The sequence below is a fragment of the Phasianus colchicus genome, unplaced genomic scaffold (assembly GCF_987193195.1).
Source record: "Phasianus colchicus unplaced genomic scaffold, bPhaCol1.hap1.1 HAP1_SCAFFOLD_56, whole genome shotgun sequence".
Lineage (NCBI taxonomy): Eukaryota > Metazoa > Chordata > Aves > Galliformes > Phasianidae > Phasianus > Phasianus colchicus.
Window position 1 is genome coordinate 540,376 of NW_028325233.1, and position 27,427 is coordinate 567,802.

A 27,427-nucleotide genomic window follows, 5' to 3' on the forward strand; every position below is an offset into this window, starting at 1 on the left:
ACATCGAATGGCGATTCCATCTGCCATATAATCCAACGGGGGCAGGCCTCATTGAACGTTATAACGGTATTCTTAAGGCTGCCCTGAAGACAGACTCCCAGTCCCTGCAGGGGTGGACGAAAAGACTGTATGAAACCTTGCGGGACCTGAATGAAAGACCCCGAGACGGCAGACCCAGTGCCCTGAGAATGCTGCAGACAACATGGGCCACCCTGCTTAGGATCCAAATTACGGGCACTGATTATCAGGTAAGACCTAGATTGGTAATGAAAATAATCTTCTGCTCCCTGCCCCTGAGAATTTAGAACCAGGCACCCATAGAATAAAATGGCCTTGGAAGGTGCAGGTAGGACCCAAGTGGTGTGGCCTACTTGCACCTTGGGGGAGACTGTTGGAGGTGGGAGGCTCAGTAGTTCCTCCAGTAATAGGTACATGGCCAACTGATATTGTGGTCAACACTCCGATCTTCACTGCTAAAGGGACCCCCATCATGTCCCTATGGCAGATCAGGAGACCTCCTTTGGTGCCTGACAAAGTTATGCAGCCACAGATATCTGGCCAGAAGGTGTGGTACAGGCGGCCGGGACGTGCCCCAGTACAAGTGGAAGTGTTGACCCAGGATAGAAGGACGGCCTGTATCTTGCCCTGGAGAGCAGACCTTCTCCTCCTGGTACCCTTGAAACATCTGTATTACTCCCCGTGAGTCTTCGAGCCTTCAGGATCACTGCAAGGAACGAAATGCCATCAAAGCGTTCCAGTGTTACAGTCAGATCACGTGCGACACCCGGTGATGGCCTACATGGGACTGATGGAGCAGAGGACGGACCTGCACCTGACGACCGCATGCCTCCAGTAACTTCATCGAGCACTGGCCCATACAAGAATATCAACGTTCACCAATCGTCACTTGTCTTGAATTGTACCAACATGCGTCGCGATGGAAACTGTATAAGTGTCGTGATATAAGTGGGTCTCTGTATTAGGAAAAGCTTACCCATTAGTCAACCTGATCATTGGTTCACGCCGTGAAGGGGTGGAGTGTATGGGAACTGCTGAGTCACGGCCTGAACCTCTGATTAGTCACCTGAGGTGAGCAATGAGTCAGCCCTGGGAGCACAGGTGAAAGCAATTCACCTGTGCTGCAGGAAGGGGTGGAGCCTGGCTCCACCTCTCCTAGACCCATTTAAGAGCTCACTACCAGTGGGGAAGGATCTCTCCCTCTTTGGATGATCCACTCCACTGGTCTTTCCTGAGCAAGCCCACGACATGGGTAAGCATCCTATTTATTCTTTTTGTCTCGCTCTGCCTAACTCTCTTGCTTATTTCATTATTATGACATCTTGATATTATTTGATTTATATAATATTCCTTTATATAATTTTCATTGATTATACACTAGCACAGAGAAACTCCTCTCCTGTCCACAAACTGGTTACTCAGGGAAACTGATGCCTGCTAGATGTTCTGTGACTCAGAAAAACATATTCCCTTCTGGATTGTTTCTGTTTGGTTGGTTTTTAAATGCAGTAAAGATGAAACAATACCTTTCAAGTGCCTCTCTGCGCTGATGGACATCTCCCGAAGCAAACTTCATTTTAATAAAGCTAGAATGAGCCAGTAGATGACTGCTCTTGATAGCTCCCCAATTCTTTGTATTAAGTTCCAAGTCCTGTCCTGCGCTGATTTGAGGCATTCCTAAAGAATAAAGTTCATCAGAGGATGAGGAACCACCATCTTTCTGTGAAGGCAAGGACATTACTTCTCCAGGACACACTGCTACCTAACCCAGGATCACAGCTGAGGCATTAACATATCCTTCAGCAGTAAAGTTCCAGGAACTCTTTGAACAGTTCTCCCCCTGATGGAGCTGCTATATCCAGCTTAGACTTGAAGTAAGAAAATAAGCAAGGTTTAACTTTAGGAAGAAAATCCCCATTAAACAATTGGCTTCAGTAGACTTTCATTTGGAAAAGTTAAATCACTTGAGCAATAGCTGTCAGTGGAACAAAAATAACAGACTATGACCAGTTTTGAGGATATGGAAGATTATGACAGGATCAAAAGATGGTTAAGTACCTCAAGTGTCTTTACGACACAGGAGTACCATTCCAAGCTTGTCTCCAGAGGTATTTTCTTCTCTGCCTCCTGAACATGGAGCACAGCATCTCGTAACTTATTGCGTGAGCGGTACAGTGCAACAAGTCTGATGTTAAGGTAGACGTCATCGGGTCTCACACGGAGTTCAGCTTGAGTCACATAAAAGAGCTCATTCCAGCCATCTTCGACTTTATATTCTTGAAACTTCTCCTATTAAACATCAAGGCAACGTATTAATATATTTTTTTTCCACATCAGCCTTTTCAACAACCACATTACCTGACAGTTTGCTCACCTCCGCTACACAGACTACAGACTTGCTGGAATTACTCCAACATCTTAGAAACGAGATAACGGGAAAAAACTTCACTGTGCCTCTCGTAGATGCCAAGTTAAGACTGTCAGACTATCTGAGACAGAGACAGCACACCTTGTTACAGAATAGCTGGTCCAAATAAGACAACAGAAAGCTAACAGAAGCCTCTGAGAACCTCTGTGTCCCTGCAGCTGTGCTACATAAAAATAAGTGCCAAAGTGACACTGCATAACTGATGAAAGCATTTACACTGTAGTTGAGAATGACAGCACTTCCTACATTCTGCATTTTTAAACTCAAAAAACTAAAAAGCAGCTTAGGCAATACTTGATGTGTCTGTTGCGACTATCTAAACTCAACTTCTTGGATATTATTGCTAACACAGTTTCCCCACATTTTTGAACACCTCAACCTTAAAACGCATGAGAAAGCTCAGAGCTGCAATTTTCAAGCAAGCTAGACAAAAACATCAGACAGCAAAGAAATTAACATGTAATAGATTCATGCTAAACTAATGCTAAACTAATTTAGCCAAGGAAATATTGTGAGATGACTAGATGGCATGCTAGAAGCACCCAGTCAGATACGGAAAGTTTCTTCAAGGCACAGAGCAGAGATGAGAAGCTGGAATTTACCTTCAATCTGAGAGCAGCAGGATTCCTGGGGAGCAGCCTGGCAGCTTTCTCAACCCAGTATTTTGCTCTTCCATCACTGGTGTCTTTATTGCAGAATAGCTCCACAATCTTCAGCACCAGATCCTTCTGTATTGGGTTCTGGAGATTACCATCATCCCTGCTTGGCAATTCCACAGCAGGCACAGACCCTTAGTCCAAAGGGCAATGGGAAGACTATCATAGCAGTTACCACAAAGATCAAGTCAGGACACAAAAGAAAGAATCAACTGGAAAATAAATAAATAAAAGCTGAAGCCAATTCTACCAAAAAAAGAATCCTTTCTTAAGTACATCATAGACAGATTTGGCAATGCAAAATGTACATCATACAATTTGTCCACAACACATTTTCTCTCTGAGCTTAAGGAATGCACAGCACAGATGCATTTTAAAAGTCCATTTACAAAGGAAGAAAGCTGGTCATTACAGGGGGTCAGTGGATCGCTTACCTTGTAACACCCAACAGCTTTTTCTGTGTTGTCCTGAGCTTCATAAATTTGTCCAAGAAACCTGTGTGCCCTGGGATCTCTCTCTTGGACACTGAGATAAGTAGATATGTATCTACAGAGCGAGAAAACCCAGAAAGATCAATACTCCTCAATAATACAAGTCCCCCCACACCGTGCAGCTAAAGCTAAAGGGAATTTAATCTGTCAAATGGAAAGCAGGGCTATATTTAGTTCTAGATGCTTGACCTAGACCTTCCTGTGAGGAACAACATTATTTTTACACGTACCAATGCTACTTACTTGTCAGCAAGTACTGAGTTCTGAGCAGCAGCTCACAGAACCAGATGCATCATATGATGAAATAAAAGCCACTTCAACTCCATGATTTCTTTGGTATTATATAACTAATGCAGTTGCTCCTTTAGAAGGATTTCAGTGGCACCCAATCCTTCCATTTACTGTTACCTTAAAAAGGCATGATCGTGATCTTGATTTCTCTACTTCAGCTGGCTTTTCTATTACACTTTCAAGAACAGATCAACCACATACATCAACACGTATTACCTTTTAGCAAGTTCATACTCTTTTATTTCAAAATACAGCTTAGCACAGATGAATCCTTTCAACCATTTCTGAATGGAAAACGAAAACAAACACGACAGGCACATGTCAGATGTACAGTACGTTTGAAGCAACTGAACAGGAAGAGCCCTCTTTTCAGCAACGCATAACAGTGCTAACAGTTAATTACCAGCCCACTTCTTGTATTCAAGCCTTTGTTTCTGAAAGAGACAGGATTAAGAAAGGAATCTTGTTTCCAATAACGGGCAGAAGCTACCAAAGGAAAACTGAGGCCATTAGCGAAGCAAGCGACTGATCTTTATACTTGGGACATTTCACAAACACTTCTGACTAAAGAAATCAGAAGAATGGGGTCTGCTACAGCTGAGCTTTTTGTTATTGCTGCTGTTGCAATACAACAGTGTTGCAGGAGAAAACAAATCCTACAAACTAAGAGTGAAGATGTTACCCCAGCTCCTCCTGCTGGTGCTTCTGCCATCTTCCCCTCCTGCCGGCTCTGCCTTCTGCTTTGCTTTTTGTATTTTCACTTTTGTTTCCTCCTCCTACCCCTCCATAGATACCTTTGGAGACTTACGTTTCACCTTTCACTCACACAGTGCGTGCTGTGAAGTTATCTTGGGCTGATAACATCAGAAATAGACTACTGCATCCAAAAAGCATTTTCTACCTGCATGAAGGAGCTAGAGAACTAGGAAGTGACAAGCAAAAACTTCACGGCAGACGTAAACTAAATAACATGAAACAAGTCTCTGCAGTCTAAGTACGCCTGAAGTTCATCTCCAACCCTCTTCCCACCCCAAAATACGGGGGGAAGTTATTCACGCAAGTCTCCTGAGTTTCAGTCTGTGTTCTGAAGTAAAACAAGGACACGCTGACATTCATCAGAGCAGAGTCATGCTTGACATCTCCTTGTAAACAGGGTTGAAAAGAAACTTCATCAGACACGCTGGCAGCCTTGAAAGACCCTCCCTTCCAAAATCAGCACAACAAGAAAACCAGTCACTATTTCCACCATTGACTGTGCTAGACAGTGAGTTGTAAGCATCACTGCAAAGATGAAACCAAACCACAGAACTTGGCCTCGAGTGCAACAAGAAGCGAAGCAATGGTTTTTGTTGAGCCCAACAGGAATCTCAGAACGGTTGAAGAGCATCTCTGAATTTGGCAGCGGTACGCTCCACACTGCATAGTCTAAACAGCACCCAAGTCAGCTCAACAAAGCCACAGGAGAACTTTGTTGCTGTTGGAAAAGCTCAAAATGAAGATGCACGCTGCCTCACCCCAAGACCCTGCAGCAGAACAGCAGCCCGCGTGCATTCACGCTCTGCAGCACACTGCTGAATCTGCTGCCTCTGCAATAGAACCCACTCACAGCAGCAGAGCAGCACCTTTGGGGATTAAATAGCTCCCACTAACTGCACTGGTTGGCTCTCTATGATCTGTGCACCATTTCCAGATCGCAGGGAATCATCTGGCTGCCAGGTACAGCAGCAAAACTACACTGGCCCAGCTCTCCCTCTCTTTTTCCTGACCTTCCACAGCACTGTCACACAGACAGGAATATCAACCACACAGCACGTGAAAGAAAACCAGAAGCTTAGGAACACCTGTCCCCTGTTTGGGCTCTTCAGTTCCACAAAACGCAGGGATCTGTACGGACTGACAGCACTGGGCTCCTCGTAACTCTACCGAGGGCTCACCAGTTTGAAGAGCGCACAGCCCTGGCAAACCATCTTCCCAACAAGTCAGCTCCGTGCCCTCCCACACAGCCGCTTCCCTCAGCTTCCACTCCCCCTGCCATCCGACCTCAAAGTCAGGGTGGGGAGCCTTGCTCACAAGGGAACTTTGCTGCAATGTCTGTTACCTGACTAAGCATGTTGCCGGGGCTCTGGGCGCTCAGTCTTGCCAAAGAGGCCCGTGCTACACCAAAACAGATGGCACAGCTCTTTCTGCTCCTCCTTGAACCCTGGACAGGGTATTCAGGAAGAAAACCGAGAGGAGAAAAGGAAAACGGATGTTCCACCTGACTGCTGCCTACCCTAGTACTCTGCAGACCTCACCTCCGGGGTGGACACATCGCCGTATGAGTTCCCAACTGCTGGGACAGCTTCTCCAGATCCTTCCTGCAACCGGGACTCCCCAGCCACTGTGAATCTGGATGACGATAAAGGAGTAGGGCAACTGGTGATGCATCTTTCTTAATCACTATCACTATGCTACATGTCATTATATTATGACGTGGTAATGATTAGACTCACTGCACTGCTTATTTTCTTTCCTGCTAAGCTTATCTTTTCACTTTAGGGCACTGCTTTGTTTTTGTATTGTTTTGAAATTGACAATAAAATAAGCTTATGCCTTCCTTCGTGTCTACGTCCTTCCTGCTGACCCAGTCAATAGGCAAAAAAAAGATAAAAAATAAAACGTAAGTGAAGGTAAGGTCGGACAAGGGAAGTTAAGGAAACGGGGAAGGGGAGGGAACAGGGAAGGGGAGTGAAGGGAAAAAATAATAAAAATCTCTCTGGAGGAAGACCAACATCTTAAAAGCATGCCCAGAAGGATACAAGGGAATTTGCAAACCAGACCAAAGTTCTCGAGTCCTTACCCTGGTGTTCTCTGAGGCTCCTACCCACCATTAAAACTCATCAACATGAAATATCTCCAGAAACAAGCAAACAATAACCAACCAACCAAACCAAAAACCCATACCATGTATTTTGGGGTGGTGCCATTCAGAACGGCAGTTTGGGATATTCCATACTGACTATTTATGAAAAAGAGAAGGTGAACTACATTGGGGTATCTCCCTTACATTTCAGATACTCAATGAGAAAATCTGCACAACATGAGAAAGAAAAGGAAAGGAAAAGGAAAAAGGGAAAGGGGAAAGGAAAAGGAAAAGGAAAGGGAAAAGGAAAAGGAAAAAAAGGAAAGAAAGGAAAAGGGAAAGAAAAAGGGAAAGGGAAAGGAAAAGTGAAAGGGAAAAAAGACCTTGCTCTTAGTGCCTAGAGAGGATGTTCCACAGTACATCTGCAGGCTTTCTGGACAGCAGGTTTTATCTTGAAATGACTACTTTCCCTCTGCTGAACAGAAACATCCATTTGTTTCAGAAGTTCTTCAGTTCTACAAAGTTCCCAGAAATCACTGATTGCAGCCCTCCTTTTACTTTGGGTCTTTTACCTCAATCTTTACAGACGTCACAGAGACACAAAGCACGGCTGAACAGATTTCATGTTGGGTTGCGGTTGGATCTGATGACCTTGGAGCTCTTTTCCAACCTGAGCAATTCTATGGTTCTATGATCCCGTATCCATTCCAAGTCCACCCCATACCCAGAGCCCATCCCATACGCATCCCATTGCCCAATATCCCATCCCATATCCATCCCATATCCACATCCCCACATCCCAATCCCAAATCTCACATTCCAATCCCACATTCAACATCCCAACCCCACGTCCCGACCCCACATCCTACATCCCACATCCCAATTCCAAATCTCATTCCCAGTCCCTCCTCCCGAGCCCATCACCCACCTGTCCATCTCATTCCCTCATCCCAGTCGCAATCCCACAGCCCCGATCCCATCCCCTATGGCAACAGAGAGCACCCCGAGGCCCCCCCACAGCCGCTCTGCCCCGCCCCCGGCCTCTCATTGGTCAGGGGCAGTTCCGGCCCGTTCGTGCCTCTCATTGGCCAGCGGCAGCTCCGGCCTCTCACTGGTCAGGGGCAGTTCCGGTCCGTTCGTGCCTCTCATCGGTCAGCGGCAGCTCCGGCCTTCCCCGGCCTCACACTGGTCAGGGGCAGTTCCGGCCCGTTCGTGCCTCTCATTGGTCAGCGGCAGCGCCGCCGGCTCCGATTGGCTGAGGCGCAGTGCGCGGGAAAGGCCGTTGGCAGCCGGCTCTCCCCTCAGGTGGTGCCGGTCCCACAGCCGCTGCGCGCCGGAGCTGTCCGGGCAGCACCGAGACGGAACTGCGGCACGACGGGAGCGGTGCTGAGGACAGCGGCGCCGGAGCCGGGAGGGACGGAGAGCGCCGCCGGGCCGGGGAGGGAACCCTGCGCGGCCGTAAGCCACCTCCGTGTGGGGTGAGGGGCTGGGAGTGGGACTGGGATGTGGGGATGTGGATGGAGACAGGATGGGATGTGGGGAAGTGGGATATGTACGGGACGGGCTGTGGCTGTGGGATGGATGTGGGATCAATATGGAGCTCTGGGGAGCTCCGGGAGAGATACAGGGGCTGAAGGGAAGTAGAGGGGGCTAGGAAGCTGTGGGGAGCTGGGAGGGCCTTGGGGGGGCAGGGGGCTACAGAAGGCTGCTGGGGTATAGGGAGGCACACGGGGCTGGAGTGGGCTGTGGTACGGGATTGGGGTATATGGGGCTCTAGGGGTGGGTCTAGGGGGATTTGGGGCAATGGAGGGCGGTGAGGGGCTTAGGGGGGACACGGTGCTATAGGGAGCATTGGGGGGGTTGGGAAGGGGCTCAGAGGGGCTGGGGAGAGCTATGGGGAGGGATATAGGGGGCTGGGGGAGGATATAAGAGAATGTGGTTGTACAGATGTCTGTAGGGGGCAAATAGGTGGGCTAGAAGGGGATATCACAGAATTGCCAGGGTTGGAAGGGACCTCGAGGATCATGAATCTCCAACCCTCCTACCACATGCAGGGCCACCAACCTCCACATTTCACACTAGACCAGGCTACCCAGGGCCCCATCCAATCTGGCCTTGAACACCTCCAGGGACGGGGCATCCACAACCTCTTTGGGCAGCTGTTCCAGCCTGTTCCACCACTCTCTCTGTAAAGAATTTCCCCCTGACATCCAACCTAAATCTCCCCTCCCTCAACTTCAAACCATTTCCCCTCGTCCTGCAGTTTTCTACCCTTTCAAAGAGTTGATTCCCCTCCTGTTGTAGGCTCCCTTTAGGTGCTGAAATGCTGCAATGAGGTCACCCCGCAGCCTTCTTTTCTCCAGGCTGAACAAGCCCAGCTCCCTCAGCCTGTCCTCATAAGGGAGGTGCTCCAGTCCCCTGATCATCTTTGTGGCCCTCCTCTGGACCCTCTCCAACAGCTCCCTGTCTTTCTTGTACTGGGGGCTCCAGACGTGGTCGCAGTACTGCAGATGGGGCCTCACAAGAGCAGTGTAGAGGGGTACAATCACCTCCCTGTCCCTGCTGGCCACCCCTCTTTTGATGGAGCCCAGGATATCATTTGCCTTCCGAGCCACAAAGGCACACTGCTGGCTCATATTAAGTTTTTCATCTATCAAGACCCCCAGGATATGGGGCTAGAGGGAGCAGTGGGAGGGCTGTGGGTGTGATATGGAGAAACAGGCGCGATAGGGGTCTGCAGAGAGGTATAGGTGGGACATATGAGGTTATAAAAGGCTGTAGGGGAGCTCTAGGGGGCTTGTGTAGACTATAGTAAAGTATAGGGGAATATGGGGCTATCGGGGGGCTATAGGGTAATGTGGGGAGAAGAGGCACTGGTAAAGGCCCATATACAGAAACGATAAGGGGGATAAAGGGGGCCAACAGATGGATATAAAGTAACATCAGGAGGCTGAAAAAAAAAAAAAAAAACAAGTAAGAAAAGATAAAAAGATTAAAACAGAAAAACCAACCAAGAAACAAACAAGCAACAAAAAAGAAACAGGGAGGACTGTGAGGAAAATAGAAAAGAGGAAAAAAGAGAATAAGAAGTAAAAAGTAATGTGTGTAAATGTAGAGAAAGCAGGTAGGAAAGCTAACCGTAGCAGAGCAAAGGAAAGCAAGACAAAGAATGAAAAAATGCAACCCGGCAGGAATGGAGGAGTGTGGGAAGAGCTGAGCCCCGGCCTGGCACAGGAGCTGCACGGCAGGAGAAGAAGCTGAGCCCAAAGGTAAGAGGAGCTCCTTGGGGATTTTTGTGGGCTTGAAGCAAAGCTGAGAAGCCGTGCCCGGGAGGAGGTGTGGGTAGCTCCAGGCCACCTTGCTGTCTCCCCAAGAGATGCGGGCTGTGGGCTAGGCAGTGGGCAGGAGTGCTGGCCAGAAGCAAGCATCTGTGTGGAGAAAGGCAAAGGGCGGAGGAGGTTGAAGGGGAGCTACCAGGCATGGGCTTGCTCAGCAAGGGGAGCAGAAGCCTGAAGGGCACGAGAAGGGAATAGAGAAGGGCAGGCAGTAGGCGTTAAGTTGCGAGCAGAGCTGAGAGGCACTTGTCAGAGCAGCAAGCGGAGCAGGCAAGTGTTGAGATTTGGCTTGAGTAGCAGGAAAAGCCAAGAGCATGAATAAGAAGGAAGTGAGGAGAAGGTAAGTGAAGGGCAGGCGAGGTAATGGTAGGCTAAGGAAGGGAGAAGGGGAGGGGTAAGGGAGGTGAGGGTAAGGGAGAAAAGGAGAGTAGGGGGATGGGGAGGGTAGGGGATGGGAGCAGAGGAGGGGAGGGGGGGTTTGAGGGGAGGGTTAAAGGAAAACGTATGATTAAAATCAGAAAAAATAAGAGAGAAAGAAAAATGAGAAAAAAAATGAGGAAAAAATGAGAAAAACAAGAGGGAAAAAAAAAGAAAAAAAGATTAAAGGAAATGAGAAAAAGAGGAAAAAAAGAGAAAAAGAAAAAAGAAAAAAGAGAAAAGAAAAAAAAGATGAAAAATAGAAAAAAGAAAAAGGAAAGAGACAAAATAGAGAAAAGAAAAAAGAATATATAATAAAAATAAGAAAGAAAGATAAAAAGAAGAGAAAACAGAAAAAATGAAAAAAAAGCAAAAAAAAATTAAGAAAGATAAAAGAAGAGAAAAGAAAAAAGAGAAAAAAGTATTTAATGTTAGAAAAGAGAAAAAAGAAAAATGAAAAAGAAAAAAATAAAAAGAGAAAAAAGAGAAAATAAAAGAAGAGAGAGAAAATAATATATGAAAAGAGAAAAAAGGACTAAAAGAAGAAAAGAGAAGAAAGGCAAAGAGAATAGAAGAAAAAAGCCAAGTAAAAAGTAAAGAATATGAGCTAAGAAAAGAATGGCTGGCAATAAATATGGAGAGAGCAATGCATAGCATTGCAAAGGAAAGCAAGGCAAGAGAATCAGAAGAGCAGGAGAGGTAAGTTTGGCATAAGGCAAGGGGGAAGGGGAGGGGAAAGGGAGAAAAGAGGGGGAAGGGGAGGGGAGGGGAAGCGAAGGGGGGGAGGAGAGGGGAGAGGAGAGGAAGGAGAAAATGAGAGAGGTAGGGGTGATGGGAGGGGAGAGTGGATGGGGTGGGAGGGTTGAAGGAGAAATGTCACTGAAGAACCGGCTTCTGTTTTGGCATTAAAAGAGAAAAGTGAATCTCTAGATTTGCACAAAGCAGTAAAAACAACACTGAAGTGATTTTCTTTCTCCTTTGACAGCGTCTCTGTCTCTTTAATGTCGCTTCCCAGCCGAGCCATTCCACACTTCCGTGCTGTCCATGTGACATCAGCGGTCTCCTGCTGCTCTAGATGCCTGGGAATCCTCCCCCAGCACGACAGCGCACACAGCAAGCCCAGGGGGAAGCTGGCCCTGGTGGCGGAACAGATGTCATCGTGGGGACGTGGGGTCACAACGCCCCGCCTGGTGCCATGAGCTCACAATGCTCAGCGTGTGCCCCAGGCGTTCTGTGCCGCCTAGCAGCACTCGCTGTGGCTGCAGCGGTGGTGGTGGCAGCATGGCACGAGTGTGGGGGGCCACGGCCCCCGCCCGCCTTGCTCTCCTCCTCCTCCTGACGGCCACGTGTTCCCAGGAGACTTGTGCCGCTCCGTGGCGAGCGCCAGCAGCAGGTGGGTGGGCAGAGACAGGGCCACAACCGAGTGGCGGCGAGGGCGAGAGCTCCGGGCTCTTGTCCCCGTGTGCCGCGCTGCCCTGGGGCTGCCTTCTGTGGGGGTGTTGGGATGGGGGGGACGGGCAGCAGCGCAGGAGCCAGGCGAGGGCGTGAGGAAGCAGTGCTCTGCAGGGCTGGCTCCAGCCGTGCCGGGCCGTGGCTCTGCTGCTGGCTGAGCACGCTCTTTGGCCGGGGCTGACCTAGGGGGAGCTCAGAAGATGTGTGCTGGGAAAAGCGGGAGCATTTCTGCTCCGGCTTCCTGGTGCTCCCCATAGATGAATCCTGGTTCCCAGCAGAGACCCCCGGCTGGAGCCCAGTTTGCTCTAGGTGTCTTTTCTTGGTGTGCTCATCCACACAGTCCCGGAGGGGTGTTGCACGTGGCCTGGAGAGCTTCGGAAAGCTGCCCAGTGCCAGGCTCCAGATCACCCTGTAGCTTTGGCAGTCACGGCCTGAGTCTGCCATCCCATTAGCTGAGCCCTCCCCCACCACTAAGGGAGGAGATCACAACATGCCATGGGAACATCCCTCTTCTGTTCTTGATTCTAGATGATGGTGCTCCATATCCGGACAATGGGATGAAGGCTGCTTTTGTGTCTCAGGGGAAACCCAGAGGTAAGTTGTGAGTGTCTGCTTCCTTGAAGGCAGAAAAGTTAGTGCCATCATAGTTTATTTGGGTACTCAGGAACCTCCAAGGGTCTTTCAAGTCTCTTTGTGCCTCAAAGGCTGTACACAGATCAGTCCTGAGTATTTCTTTATTTGGAGAGTTGTCACATATCTGTGGGAAGGCAGCCCTTGCCACTCTTTGGAGGAGAGAACCTATACGTTTGCTGTTTGGGCCATGTCATTCCCTGACCTGCAGCCAGTCCTCGCAGGTCACTGCAGAAAAAAACCCCAGGCCCCAAGGTGCAGTGGAAGCTCTCCTCACCTGTGTCTGATCACATCTGTGCCTGCAGGTCCTCTTGGTGAATTACCAAAGCAGAGTCCTGTTCCTGAGCCTGGGCTGGATGCCAGAGGTAAGTCACCAGCCTTCATCTCACGCTCTCTGCTCATATGTGGTTGTGGTAGTTCAGGAAGGGTTCAGCTTTTCACTGCCCGGTGATTTCTCCTGCACGAGAAGCCTGGGTGCCAGCCAACTGCCCACCTCTCCAGCTTGGCAACTTTCAACCCAAGTCTGAGTGCCACGTCATCAGCTGAGCCCCTTCCAGTCACTGCAGGTCCCTAAGGAAGAGAGAGATCACAACACACAATGGGAATGTTTCTCATTACAGCTGCGCCTATAAGCAGTGTCTTGCCAAAGGCTCAGCATAATCTGCTCCATAAGCCTCCTGTGGGGCTATCCCAAAGGAAAGGGATCTTCCCTTCCCCTTCCAGCCCCTTCCCTTCTGCAGACAGTTCCGCACACGGTTCCTTCTTGGACTGGCACGGTGCTGCTGCAGGCACCCAGCAGCTATTTGCCAGATGCTGCTGTGTAGCAGGCAGAGAAGAGTGCTGTGGAGCTGGCATTGCAGTCTAAACAAGTACCTGGCCATGTCTGACAGGAGCTGCTCTGTGTTTGTGTACAGGTGCGGGTGGAGTCGAATGGTCTCCAGCTTCCCAGCCGAGCTCAAGGACAGAAGCCCCAGCAACTCGTATTGGTATGCCATGAGTTTTTGCTTCCTTTGAGAGATGCCAGCTCACAGTCCTAATGTCAGCCGGGCATGTCTGCAAGCGTGAGTGAGAATGCACAGCTGCATGTGCGTACCCTGTCCTCACATGATCCCCTGGCACCATCTGCTCTTCAGTGATGCCCTTGTGCAGTTGTGTAGATTGCAGTGTGTGGTGGGAAGTTCTCCTCATGCTTTGGGTGCAGAATTGCCTCCAGGGAAGGCTGTGCCAAATTCTCGGCTGCTTCCTGTGCTGGAGCCCCACAGGCATCCCAGGGTGGCTGTTGTCTTTGTTGACTTCACCGAAAAGACCGCTCAGTTCAATACTTTGTTTCTCTAAGATTTATCTTAATGCTTTCTGTTAAGGTCCTGGGGGATGGAAAGTGGCATGGGAAGATGGAAAATATTCCAAGAGACTGTCCCATTTACTAATGAAAATCATGAAGAAGGCAGCACGTGGTGAGTGTATTTCTGTCTATACCCTGATTAAACAGATCCACACGCTCTCCTGCTCTAGTGAGATTTGTTTAGTCAGACAACTACCCAGCCTCAGGAGGCAATGGTGGGCAAGTGCAAAAGGAGTCTTAGAGCACGATGGAGAAGAAGGAGCAAATCCATGGCCCAGGAAGGTCTGGACCGTGGCAGAGCCAGAGTGTAAACAAAGCTGAGAGGCCAAAAAGAGGTTCCCTAAGGCGCTGCCTTGATGTGCAGTGCCTTAGGGAGTTCCCTTTGCTTCGCTGGAATCAGGGAAGCATTGCAGCCCAAGGATTTTCACATGTTCCTGGAGGCCAACAAAGTGAAAGACAACATTTTTGGCCATGTCAGACCTCTCGTGAGACTGCCAGTAGGGCACAAGACACAGCAGTGAGCACATTGTTCCTCCAGGTGTGGAAGATGAAGGACGTGCAAACGCCACAGAAGATCAAGTTTTACTGAAGTACTGCCTGGCACTGACTGCAGCTTTCCTGGTTTCCATGCTGGCAGCCATGCTAACATGCTGTCTGCTTATCCGGCGATGGAGGCAGAGAAACCAGTGAGTTGTTGTTCACCCCCACCCCCATCCTGCCCAACTCTTTACTGTAGGGCTGCTGTGAGCCAGGAGGCACTTGTAGTTCCAGCAGCACAGAGGCCGGTTAGTTGTTGGCTAACGTGGTCTGAGATTTACGCTATCAGATGTTTGAATTGGCACGGCCGTTCCTGCAGCCCGTTCTTAGTGCTGGGCCTGAGACAGGCTGAGAGCTGAGGGCGGCTCTTTGCCATTGAGGAAGGAGAGCAGGGGCCCTCAGCACGTTCCTCTCTCCACAGGCGCCTCGCTGCAGCTGATGGAGCCCAGCACGATGTCTGCGGCCACAGTTTGCCCTCGTCCTGCTCTCCTCAAGGGGCCTGGCAGATGGACATGATGCCAACGGCGGTGACCACCTGCCCACCAGCCGGATGGCACCACCAGGGCGGCCCCTGCCAGACCTGACAGCAGCCGGGCTCAGCTGCCCCCGTCACGGGCCCCACAGCCCACCAGCCCAGGCTCTGCAGCCCGGGGGGCATCAACACCACCCCCCATCCCCCACCGCCATCTTTTAGGGGACGGGAGGAACCCGCTTGGCTTGGAAGCTTGTGCTCATCGGCCGGCACCCAAACAACGGCACCCTGGCGGATGAGCAACAGGCCCAGCAGCCCCCCAGCCGCCCTGGGCATCAAGACCACCCCCCATCCCCCACCACCATCCTTCGGGGGTCGGGAGTGGTCCCTCAGGGTGTCAGCCTGGGGGCAGCCACATCCTCAGGGAAGCCTGAGAGGCCTGGCAGCCCCCAGCACCACCTCTGCCTTCGCTCTCCCCTCCAGCATCCATCAGGGGATGGAAGCGAGCCCAGCAGTGTGTAGACTTGGGGACATTGTCCAACCGACAGACAACCGCTGCCTTGGGAAAGCCAACTGGCCCAGCAGCCCCCCATCCCCCTGGGCATCATCACCACCCTCCCACTCCCCTCCACCATCCTTCAGGAGGTGGGAGCGGCCCCCCTAGGTTGTCAGTTTGGGGGCATTGCCCAACACCCAGAAAACCACCCAGAATGCCAGGGGGAAGCATATCAGGCCCTGCAGCCCCCAGCCCCCCCAACACCACCTCTGCCCTCACACTCCTCTCCACCATCCATCAAGAGGTGGGAGCGGCCCCCTCAGGGGGATCATGTAACACCTGTAAAAAAAACTGTCTGGGGGAAGTATGACAGGCACAGCAGCCCCCTGACTCCCGCCCCTTCCCCCCCCAGCATCACTTCTGCCCTCCCACTTCTCCACCATCAGTCAGGAGCTGGGAGCACCCCGTGTGTGGGTTTGGGGACATCATCTGACAGCCAGAGAACCACAGCTGGCATCAACTGGGGCTTTCTAGGCTGTGCTGTACCAATAAATAGAAAGTACCATCACAATTGTCCACGCTGTTGTCATGTTACTACCTGACCCACGAGGAGACCTTGTGTGCCACTTGGCATTGGCAGACAGCCACTGTCGTGTGGGAATGGCTTTGAACTCCAAGAGTGGAAACTGAGGTTGATGTGTAGAGAAATCCCTCCCCCAGAGGCAGCGAGGCCCTGGCCCAGGCTGCCCAGAGGCTGCGGGTGCCCTACGTCCCGGCTCGGGCAGGGGACAAGGGTGGCAGTGCATTATGCAAAAGCATCAGTGCTTCTGCGTGAGCTTTACCGGACAGCAGGCAATCATTTGCTCTGCAATAGGAACCAAGCAAGAACTATGAGCACATTTCCTGCCTCCTCTACTTCATTTTGCTTTGTGGGCTGGGCCGAGAATCTGAACGTGGAGAGAGACGGGAGGAAGGCAGTGCTGCAAGCCTCGTATGCCTGCTGTCACTGCTCGCTCTGTGACTGCAGTCGCCTTAGCAGAGGCACAGTCCGTTGTGCTACCAGCAGCGCCCAGCTGCCACGATAGCACCCTGCAGCTCCTCTCCAGCACCTGCCCTAGGCCACTGATTTCTCAGCATCCTCCAGGAGGTGCAACATTCCCCCATTTCAGCTCTCAGCACTGCTGCACTCCTCAGGAGCTGTGGCCACAACCAAAGCAGCCGTCAGCTGTAAAAGCATCCCGGTCCTCTGCAAGAGGACACAGTGCTCCTGTTCCGACAGCTTCCCTCAGCAGCCCAGCGCTGAAATGCTTTGTGGGGTTCCTTTGAGCAAGCTGCTGAGGACAGAGGCAGTCACATCAGCTGCCTATACATTAACTGGGAGCTGTTTTTATGTTCATCCCTGGTCAACACATCAGAGGGTTCTTTCTTTAACATCCTTATTATACCTTTTTAACTGAGTATGACTGTTTTCTAAAAAAGTTTTCAGCACTACAAATAATGATATTCAAAACATCTATATGGAATATAGATATTCCAAATGAATTAAAATTAAAAGGGAGGAAGGGAGGAAGGCAGGAAGGCAGGAAACAAGAAGCTGCTTCCTTCAAAAGTCGGAGTATTCTGACGAGGAGAAAACAGCAAAACTAAGCCTGCCATCACCACGTCATTGCCATCAGGGCTCCAACTAAGGCAGCCAGCTGAGCAGGGAAGAACTTCCATTAGATGCTGCTCAGTGACGGCACCCAGAATGAAGCAGCAAGGATGTTACGAGTAGGAGACTGCAGCACCATTTAGCAATCCCCACCTACTAATATTTATTATAACAGTTAGCTCAAAAATCCAGATTGTTTGTAATTACTGTTTTTAATTAGAAGACAACCTTGCAGCTGTGAATCTTTATCACTGGACTGTGAGATATTTCTGGCAGTGAATTCTCTCTTTGTACCATTGGTTTTGTAGCAGTCATTGTTAGGCTTGCCTTGCTATTCCTCTGGGTTCTCTGTACACGTCCCTTTCTGAAACTGTACTTCTCACTGGGGAAACCCCCTGACAACCTTTCCTCTTCTCCTTTAGACTGGACATAAGGAAGAAGTCTGTTACGATAAGAGTGGCACTGGTGCAGGGACACTGAGGGACCCTGGGGATCTCTGGAGCCCTGAGCACTGGGGATGGATGGGATGGAGGGCACCATCCCTGCCCCGTTCCAGGGGGACCAGTGCCACCCCAGACCTTCCCTCGTGCTTTGTGGGGCTGTGCAGAGGAGGAGGGTCTCAAGGTGTCCTAGGGATGGCCCAGGGTCACTGTGCAGATGGGGCAGGGGCTGTGGCTGCTGTCCCCAGGGGACCCACGTCCTGCCCTGGGCTGCTGCCAGCCCTTCTCCTGCCCAAAATCCTGAGGCACAAACCCTGCTGGGACAAAATCCTCAGATGGAAAACAAAGATCTGAAGAGCAATGCCCTGATACCACTGCCCAACACAGATGGATAAGCTGCTTCATTAACAAGTCCAGCTTTTACAGCGGGGCTGGCAGCATCTGTGCTGCTGTTCACCTGCAGTCAGGAATGTCACACTGCCTTTTTTTCAACCCACATTTTCACAAAAGAGCATCAACTTCTGATATTTGTTCTGCAAACTGGGGAAGAGTAACCCGCAGAATGCTAACTGCTGCAGAGGACAGGTTGGAAGACAGCCGCTCCACGCGCCCATCGTGCCACAGCAGCTCCTTGCTGGATGTGCCTGGCATAACTGGTTGGCTCCTGACAGCAATCCCTCACAGTGGGGAGGAAAGCAGCACTTGCACAGCTGGTTTTAAGAGCGCTAACCAAGCTCAGCTAAAATGCTCAAGGGAGACTGTCTTCAAGCACGGTCACAGGATGCGTTTGTTATACTGAGGACTAAAGGAGATCACTTCAGATTGACATCAGGGAGGAGACGGGGTAAAACTCCCCGCTGGCCCACACTTCAGGATCTGTGGCATGTTTTTCTGCACAGCTGCCGTTTCTAAATTTGGAAAGAGACAGTAAAACATACCTGGAAAGAGTTGAGAAGTCAGGGTCTCCGTAGCTACAGAGAGATGTTGGATGCTTCTTTCTGTGGGAATGTTTGTGGAAAAGTGACTTTAGGTAGCTTAAATCTCTGCCTTCTGACACAAGAGCAAAATGGAGCCAGGAATGTATTCTTACTTCCATAATAAGAGTGTCAAAAGGAAACACCCTGAGACTTCTTGTAGGGGTGTCCATTTGCTGTCTCCCAAAAACCAGTCGGGAGAAAGGCACAAGAGGGGTGTGCCCTGCCAGCTCCGGGTCTTAAGACCTTAGAAACCCAGTCTCTTTCAAAAGTTGAGGGAGTTTCCATTCTTAGAGCTCAGCCCTGAAGCCTTGCTGGTTCAATTCCTCTCAATGATGCATCTAAAAGATGCAGTGCAGGTGGGCAAAGGCTCCACAGCTGTACAGCATCTATGGGACAGCTCTTATTGAGCCGGCAGGTGTAACTGCTTCCCGAGGAGCTGTGCAGCCATAAAGGCATTCCAAAGCACCTCTTGCTCTTACATGAACGCATCACTGGCCTCATCTCACTGCCGTGCTTAATTCCCAGTGCTGACAGGTCTGTCCGGCAGCTCTGCCTAGAGAACCAGCATTTGTTTCAGGCACGTGTCCTGAACGAGTCACTTCGTTTCAGTGAGTTTAGCATCAGTGAGAGCTCCCTGCCCCAGCAAGTCTACCGAGCACCTGTGTTCTCTTACATCCCCGCACCATGCCGTGCTGCTCAGCGAGTCCAGCGCAGCTCTGCAGGACCCGGGGGACTACAGAACACGTGCCAGCGGTGAGCTGAGCTCGTTCTTCAGGTCCTGCTCCGGGCTGTGCCCTTCTCACATCCCACGCACCGAGCCCGGCCGGGCCACCGCTCGGTTCTTCCTTGGAGGAGAAAGTGGCCAGAGATGCCGCCGCAGGAGCCGTGAGAAAACCGGGCAGAGATGCGCGCTCGGCTTTCAAGAAGCGCCAGCAGCCCGGAATCGGCCTGGAGAAAGCGATTCTGGGGAAGCCGGAGACGCCGCACGACTCAGCGCGGCTCCCGCAGGAGCCGTGCCGTTCGACGGCGTCGCCACGGCGACGGCGCCTCAGCGCCTCAGCGCCGGTCCGTCGCTACGGCGCCGCGCCGTCCCCGCCGAGTGACGTCATCACGCCGCGACCCGAGGAGGCGGCCGTGCGGAAGCGGTGCGGGGCGCCTCGGGGCTCCGGGCGCCGCCTCGGCTCCTACAGGTGGGTGTTCGGGGGGCGCCGGGGCGGGGGCCGGGGTGAAGGCGGCGGGGGGGCCGCGTGCCGCTCTGCCTCGGCCCCGCGGGGTCTCCGTGGTGCTCGGGGCTTCCCTCGGCGGGGGCGGCTGCCCTGCGTCTCGCCGCCTCCCCCACCCCGTGTCTTCCGCTGCCCTCCCCCCCTCTCCCCCTGCCGCTGATCGCCCGCACCCCCCAGTCCCTCTGTGTGCCCCCCGGGGTTACACCCTTCCCCCGGTCTCCCTCCCTTCCAGTCCCCCCGTTCTGATCGCCATAGTCCTCTTCCACCCCTCCCCTCTGTGCCTCCCCCATTCTGATCCCTGGTGTCCCCCCACCCCCCCACCGCTCTCCCCATTCTGTCCCCTAGAGTCCCCCCCTTTCCCAGTCTCCTCTATCTGACCCCCGAACCCCCTCTCCTCCCCCCGAGTGCCCCCACTCCAATTCCCCCATTCTGATCCCCAGAGTCTCCTACCACCCCCCATTCCCCTCTATTTGACCCCCAGGGTCCCGTGTCCTCCCTTCTCCTCCCACCTCCTGGCCCCTTTTTTCTGACCCCTAGAGGTCCCTGTACCCCCCTGTGCGCTCCTCCCTGACCCCTGGCGTCAGTTCCCTCATTTTGACCTCCAATTCCCCTCAGCCAGACCCCATAGAAGCCTCGCACAACCCCTGGCTCTTCCCTCCCACCCCTCCCTCCACCCCGAGATGCTCTTCCTGCCTTGTAGAAACTCTGTTCACCCCTTTCCCCCACACAAGCCACTAAGTTTCCCCCCAGACTCTTTTTCCACCCCATAGACATCCCACTCTCCTCTTCTCCCCCCCAATACTTCCCTAAGGTGTCCCCCAGACTCCCCTTCCACCCCATAGAAGCCCCCCACAACCCTCCAGATTTCCTCTGCCACCCCTTCTCCATTCCTAGACCCCTTTTCCTCCCAGCAGAGACCCAACTCACCCCTTTTTTCCCCCACACAACCCCCCGTCCACTCCCAGACCCCCCTTTCTGCCCTACAGAAGCCCCCTTTCCACCCCTCAAGTTCCCCTCCACAATGTACCCCTCCATCCCCAGGCCCCCTTTTCACTCACAGAAGCCTCGTTCTGCTCTTTTCCCCCTCACAACCCCCTCTCTCCATCCTCAGAGCCCCTTTCCACGCCACAGAAGCCCTCCACAATCCCTCAGTTTCCCCTTCCAACCTTTCTCCACCTCCAGACCCTCTTTCCACCTCACAGAAGCCCCACTCACACCTTTCCGCCCATAGATTCCCCACAAGCCCCCCCCTATATACCCCTGGAGGCATGCAGAAGAATCTGGAGATGTTGTAGAGGGGTTTTGGGCATCCAGTTGGTCCCCAGGTGGATCCAAGGTGTCCTTGGATTCATACAGAAGGATCTGGAGATGTCCCAGAGGGATCCTGGGGTGTCCAGGGGCTCGCGAGAATGGTCCTGGGGGTCTCTGGAAGGATCTGGAAGCTCCCAGGATGGGTCCAGGAGCTCCGAGGAGCCACTGGGATGATTTGGAGATGTCCCAGTAGAGTCTGGTAGGGTCCAGAGAGTTCTCATGTGGGTCTGAGTGGTCCTGGAGTCATCCCGTCATCAGAGACATCTCTGGGGATGTCCCAGAGAGGACTTGGAGGGTGCAGGGGGTTTTCAAATTGATCCAGGGGGTCCTTGGATTCATCCAGAAGGGTCTGCAGATGTCCCAGAATGATCCTGTGGAATGTGGGGGGGTCCTGAAGTGGGTTCAGAGGGTCCTATTGTCTTCTGGAAGGGTCTGGAGATGTCCCATGGGTGTCTTGGGGTCCCCAGGCGTTCCTGGAGTCCTCCAGAGGTCTCCAATGAGGATTTTGAGGACAACCTCACATAGTGAGACATTCTCGCTCTTCTTTGTCCCCGTGGGATCGCCCCCAATAATGTCTGTTTCCATTAAAATCAATACTATGTCACTTTTCTTGTATATTTTTTGCCACTTCCTTTCAGAAATGGATGGTTCCCACCAATCCCTGTGCAAAGCCCCACGGAAACAATCCCCCCAGGGCCACCGGGTGACACCGGACAACCACTTGTCCCCAAAGTTCTCACCGTCACCGTAACCGTGGAACCTGGGGCCGTACCAACGTACCTTGAGAGCCCCATCAGCGTCCTACAGCTCCTGGACGCTGTCACCCTGGCTGTCCATGACTGTCCCATGCTGTCCCCCCTGCCATGGTGGCACAACTTCAGCACGGTGCCATCCTCATTGAAGAGGTGACGAGGAGGGGTACAGGGAGGGGGGCAGGGGACAGTCGGGGGACACGTGGGGTCTGGTGCAGGTGTGACATGGGGTCGGTGGTGTCACCATTGTTGGGTGCCACCTTCACTGGATGCCATTGGGTGTCACTGAATGTCACTGTCTTCAGGTGACGCCGTGACACAGGGTGACCTCGATGTGGAACAGCCGTGACGCAGCGTCCCCATCCCTGGCTGTCACTGTTGTTACCGTCATCTGGTGTCACCATCACTTGTGTGCCACCATCTATCGGGTGACACCATTCCCTGTACTCTGACCATCACATGGGGGCAGGCACAGGCGGCACCATGTTGTCACCGTGCTGTCACTGAGCCTCTCACTGTTGTTTGTCACCCCTCCAGACCTGCCTACTGCAGGACCCGGTGACACCAGAGTCCTCTGGTGCTGTCACCATCGTCTGCCATGAGGACGGGGACATGCACGGTGGTGAACTCTGTGCCACCACCAGAGGGGACTGTGTGACACCAGTGTGTCACAGCCGTGATGCGGTGTCATCACCGTTGGGCGTCACTCCTGGCAGCTGGCGCCGGGTGTCACCGTCATGCAGAGGGCACAAAAAGAACCCTGGGGACATTGAGCTGAACCTGGGGACACCGTGACCACCTGGAGGACTTCCCGGGGAAGTGGGAACACCACATGACAATGTCACACCACCAAAATTGGGGACATCCCTGTGTCACACCCCAAAGCTTGGGACACCTTCATGGCACCCTGGTGGTGTCATATCCTAGAGTTGTGAACACCCCCCAGAGTTTGGGACAGCCCTCTGGAGACGCCATCTGTGCCCTCCCCCACAGAAAACATTGTTCCCATGGGGCGGAGTTGACACCCCTCACTTTTCTAATTAAGGTTTATTTTTGATAATGGGGGTTGGGGGATGTCCTCCCCATGAAAGTGACAAAGGGCAGAGGAGCGGCTGTGGGGCTCCATGTGTCACACTGGGGATGAACTCTGGGGACAGAGGTGACTGCAGCATCCTGGCCCCATCGCCCCTATGGCCCCATAACCACTACAGCCCCATCTCGTAGCCATCCCTCGTTCGTATCCCACAACGTTATCCCATCCCATATCCATCATATCCACCCCACAGCCATCTCAAACCCATCCCACATCCATACCCCCACATCCTATCCCCATCCCTAACCCTATATCCATAGCCATTCCGAATCCTTATCCCCACATGCATCCCATGTCCATTCCATCTACTTATCCCATGCCACTATCATCCCAATCCCATCCCGTGTCCATATTTCATCCCCAATCCATCCCACATTCTTCAGTGTTGGTCCCATGTCCATCCCAAGCCCATCCCATATATATTCCATTTTCCTATTTCCCATTCCATATCCACCCCATATCCATATCCCCACACCCCAACCCTACATTTCACATCCCAATGCACATCCAACATCCCAACCCCAGCTCCCAAGCCCAGTTCCAAACCTCATATCCCAACCCCACATCCAAGCCCCACCTCCCACCTGTCAATCCCATTCCCATCTCGCACCCCCTATAGCAGTAGGGCGGACCCCGAGGCCCCACCCACGGCCCGCCCCCTGCCGCGCTCCTCCCACCAACAGCGCAGCGCAACGCCGCACCGCCCCCGGGCTCTCATTGGTCAGGTGCCGGACCGTCCCGCCCCCGGGCTCTCATTGGTCAGGTGCCGGACCGTCCCAGCCCCGGGTTCTCATTGGTCAGGTGCCGGTCCGTCCCGCCCCCTGGCTCTCGCTGGGCACGTGCCGATCCGTTCCGCCCCCGGGCTCTCGTTGGTCAGCGGCAGCGGCGCCGGCTCCGATTGGCTGAGGCGCGGCGCGCGGGAACGGCCGTTGGCAGCTGGCTCAGAGCTCTTCTCCCCTCAGGCGGCGGCGCTCCCGCAGCCCGGGCCGCCCCGCACCGCCGCTGCGCGCCGGAGCTGTCCGGGCAGCACCGAGACGGAACCGCGGCACGACGGGAGCGGTGCTGAGCACAGCAGAGCCGGAGCCGGGAGGGACAGAGAGCGGCGCCGGGACAGGGGAGGAAGCCTGGTGGGGTGAGGGGCTGGGAAGGCGGGGGGGGGGATAGGGAGGCAGGTGGGGCTGCAGCGGCTGTGGTATTGGGGTACATGGGGCGGTAGGGGTGGGTACAGGGGGATTTAGGGCAGCAGAGGGCTGTGAGGGGGCAACGGGGGGACACGGTGCTATAGGGAGCATTGGGGGGTGGGAGGGGCTGGGGAGAGCTACGGGGAGGGATATAGGGAGCTGGGGGAGGACCTAAGAAACTGTGGCTCTATGAGTGGCTGTAGGGGGAATGGAGGTGGGATAGAAGGGGATGTGGGGCTACAGGGAGCAGTGGGAGGGCTGTAGGCGTGGTATAGAGAAACAGGCATGACAGGGGTCTGTGGGTGGGATTGGGGGGGAAGTAGAGAGGTGTAAGGTTATAAAAGGCTGCAGAGAGACAATAGGGGGCTTGCGTGGGCACAGGGAAATAGAGGGTAATGTGGGGCGACACCAGGCACTAGACGGGAATGTGAGAGAGAAGACCCACTTGGAAACACAGATAGAGGCAAGCTGAGGGGGATAAAGGTGGAGAATTTCAAGGGGGCAAGGAAAAAAAAAAAACAAAAGGAAAAATGAGAATGAAAAGTAAGAAAAAAAAAGATGGAAAAAGAAAAAAAAAAATGGAAGTGCTGAAAACAGAAAAAAAGAGGCACAGAGGAGGAAGAAAAGTAAAAAGCAATCCATGTATATCAAGAGAAAGCAAGTAGGAAAGCTAACTGCAGCAGAGCAAAGGAAAGCAACCTTGCAGGAATGGAGGAGTGTGGGAAGAGCTGAGCCCCGGCCTGGCACAGGAGCTGCACGGCAGGAGAAGAAGCTGAGCCCAAAGGTAAGAGGAGCTCCTTGGGGATTTTTGTGGGCTTGAAGCAAAGCTGAGAAGCCGTGCCCGGGAGGAGGTGTGGGTAGCTCCAGGCCACCTTGCTGTCTCCCCAAGAGATGCGGGCTGTGGGCTAGGCATTGGGCAGGAGTGCTGGCCAGAAGCAAGCATCTGTGTGGAGAAAGGCAAAGGGCGGAGGAGGTTGAAGGGGAGCTACTGGGTATGGGCTGGCTCAGCAAGGGGAGCAGAAGCCTGAAGGGCACGAGAAGGGAATAGAGAAGGGCATGCAGAAGGAGAGAAGCTGCGAGCAGAGTTGAGAGGCACTTGTCAGAGCAGCAAGCAGAGCAGGCAAGTGTTGAGATTGGGAGTGAGTAGCAGGAAAAGGCAAGAGCACCAAGAAAAAGGAGGCGAGGGGCAAGAAGGGAGGGCACTGCAGCTCAGGGAGGGCACTGCAGCTCAGGTAGGGAGAAGGGAGGGGACTTCCAGTAAGGAAGCCAAGTGAGCAAACATCTCCTCAAGTACGTAGCGAGGGGCAAGGAGCTCAGCTAGGTAAGTTAGGGGGAAGCAGCTCAAATAGGGAATGAGAGGGGCCAGCAGCTCAGCTAGGAAAGGGAGGGGCAAGCAGGTCAGCTAGGTAATTTTTGGAATAAGCAGCTCAGGTAGGTACAGGAAGGGTCAGCAGCTCAGGTAAGAAGAGCAGGCAAGGGAATGGTAGGATAGGGCAAGGGGGGAGGTGAGGGAGAAAAGAAGAAATGGGGAGGGTAGGGAGGGCTTAAAGGGGGTTTCAGGAGTACCTATGATTATAAAAAAAAAAAAAAATGAAAAATGAAAAACAAGAAAAAAAAATGAAAGAAAAAAGAGAGAGGAAAAAAAAAAGAGTAATAAAGGAAAGAAAAGCAAAAAGAAAAAAAGAAAAACGGAAAAAAGAAAAAAAAATGGAAAACAAAAAAAGAAATCCAAGATGAAAAAGAAAAAGATGGAAATAGAAAAAAATGAGAAAAAAGAAAGAAAAATGAAATAAAAAAATAAAGTGCAATGAAAAAAAAAAAAAAGAATAAAAAAAGAAAAAAAGAGTGAAAATGAAAAAGAAAACCAAGATGGCCAAAATGTAGAGAAAGCAAAGCAGAGCACAGCAAGGGAAAGCAAGGCGAGAGTAGCAGCAAAAGGCAGGAGAATGAAGAAGGAGGGAGTGAAGAGCAGGAAAGGTGAGTTTGCCATAAGGCAAGGGGGAAGGGGAGGGGAAAGGGAGAAAAGGGGGGGTACGGGAGGGGAAGGGAAGCAGGGGGGGAGAGGAGGTAGGGGAGGAAGGGAAAAATGGGAGAGAGGGGAAGGGGAGGGGAGGGGGGGGGAGGGTTGAAGGGAAAATAGAGAAAGGAGATGCAAAGAAGAGACTCAAAAGTACAAAGCGGTGCACGTAAATGTAGAGAAAGCAAGTAGGGAAGCTAAGGGTAGCAGAGCAAAGGAAAGCAAAGGAAGGCAGTGAATGAGAGAAAGCAACCTTGCAGGAATGGTGGAGTGTGGGAAGAGCTGAGCCCCGGCCTGGCACAGGAGCTGCACGGCAGGAGAAGAAGCTGAGCCCAAAGGTAAGAGGAGCTCCTTGGGGTTTTTTGTGGGCTTGAAGCAAAGCTGAGAAGCTGTGCCCGGGAGGAGGTGTGGGTAGCTCCAGGCCACCTTGCTGTCTCCCCAAGAGATGCGGGCTGTGGGCTAGGCATTGGGCAGGAGTGCTGGCCAGAAGCAAGCATCTGTGTGGAGAAAGGCAAAGGGCGGAGGAGGTTGAAGGGGAGCTACCAGGCATGGGCTTGCTCAGCAAGGGGAGCAGAAGCCTGAAGGGCACGAGAAGGGAATAGAGAAGGGCATGCAGAAGGAGAGAAGCTGCGAGCAGAGTTGAGAGGCACTTGTCAGAGCAGCAAGCAGAGCAGGCAAGTGTTGAGATTGGGAGTGAGTAGCAGGAAAAGGCAAGAGCACCAAGAAAAAGGAGGCGAGGGGCAAGCAGCTCAGGTAGGGAAAAGGAAGGGCATGCAGCTCAGGTAGGGAAGGGAGGGGACAGCAGCTAAGCTGTGTGTTATGGGAAGTAATGTCAGTGATCTGAATGGCAGTAACCTGCTGTTCTGCATGGGGCTGTTGTGGAAGTTTACTGTTCAGACTTTCTTAGTGAGGTCTCCCTAGATTGTTTCTGTCCTTTTTCTACACTTGCTTTGTTTTTTTCCAGTCCTCTATAATGAACAGCCCTGTGGCAATGATGCGGAATCTGCACCTGAAGGACTGAGAGGAAGAACATCAGAAGGCAGCAGCTGCAGTGTGTGGTGTTACAGGGCAGCGCTGCGAGTGCCGCCCAACTTGGCACTCCATGTCTTACCTGGTTGTACTCAATCAATAAACGATCACAATTACGGACTCACAAAGAATAAGGCTGTCTTTTTCACCTTAGAAGAAAAAGGGGGCGATGGCAAGGAATGAGAGGCAGGTGAGGTCAGCTGTACAAAATCCCAACACAGATGGATAAGCTGCTTCATGAACAAGTCCAGCTTTTTCTGCGGCGGTGACCAGCATCTGTGCTGTTGTTTATCTGCAGTCAGGAATGTCATATCGCCTCTTTTTTCAACCCGCATTTACTCTTTCA

At 52.3% G+C, this 27,427-nt stretch overlaps 2 protein-coding genes across 9 annotated transcripts; one reads left to right on the plus strand and one right to left on the minus strand.

Moving 5' to 3' along the window:
• Positions 1-263: 263 nt before the first annotated feature.
• LOC149911846 (RANBP2-like and GRIP domain-containing protein 8) lies at positions 264-7,404 on the minus strand. Its single transcript, XM_090133282.1, has 6 exons — positions 7,299-7,404; positions 6,179-6,272; positions 3,537-3,648; positions 3,049-3,205; positions 2,077-2,307; positions 264-1,695 (listed from the first exon to the last, which is right to left on the minus strand). Exons 3-6 carry the CDS (start codon positions 3,578-3,580, stop codon positions 1,591-1,593), a joined length of 537 nt encoding a protein of 178 aa, XP_089989408.1. The 5' UTR covers positions 3,581-3,648; positions 6,179-6,272; positions 7,299-7,404; the 3' UTR covers positions 264-1,590.
• Positions 7,404-27,209, plus strand: LOC149911847 (uncharacterized). 8 transcript variants are annotated; one of them, XM_090133232.1, is made up of 10 exons: positions 7,404-11,871; positions 12,459-12,524; positions 12,866-12,925; positions 13,475-13,546; positions 13,922-14,014; positions 14,441-14,588; positions 14,861-19,665; positions 21,648-23,981; positions 24,688-24,819; positions 26,313-27,209. In XM_090133232.1, exons 1-7 carry the CDS (start codon positions 11,685-11,687, stop codon positions 15,021-15,023), a joined length of 789 nt encoding a protein of 262 aa, XP_089989358.1. In that variant the 5' UTR covers positions 7,404-11,684; the 3' UTR covers positions 15,024-19,665; positions 21,648-23,981; positions 24,688-24,819; positions 26,313-27,209. The 8 variants fall into 8 exon arrangements, with proteins under 8 accessions (XP_089989358.1, XP_089989357.1, XP_089989359.1 ...); XM_090133231.1 differs by having other exon boundaries at positions 14,861-23,986; XM_090133233.1 differs by having other exon boundaries at positions 14,861-23,986; positions 24,742-24,819.
• The last annotated feature ends 218 nt before the right edge of the window (positions 27,210-27,427 follow it).

Coding starts and splice junctions, on each gene's coding strand:
- LOC149911846 (XM_090133282.1), bottom strand. CDS start 3,580: ATGAAGCTCAGGACAACACAGAAAAAGCTGTTGGGTGTTACAAG. Junction 3,206..3,536: donor AAGCTGTTGGGTGTTACAAG/GTAAGCGATCCA, acceptor ATTGCCAAGCAG/GGATGATGGTAATCTCCAGA. Junction 1,696..2,076: donor GTGTCGTAAAGACACTTGAG/GTACTTAACCAT, acceptor TTTATTCTTTAG/GAATGCCTCAAATCAGCGCA.
- LOC149911847 (XM_090133227.1), top strand. CDS start 7,417: ATGATCCCGTATCCATTCCAAGTCCACCCCATACCCAGAGCCCATCCC. Junction 8,185..9,917: donor GGAGGGAACCCTGCGCGGCC/GTAAGCCACCTC, acceptor GCAACCCGGCAG/GAATGGAGGAGTGTGGGAAG. Junction 9,996..24,741: donor AGAAGAAGCTGAGCCCAAAG/GTAAGAGGAGCT, acceptor GCAACCTTGCAG/GAATGGAGGAGTGTGGGAAG.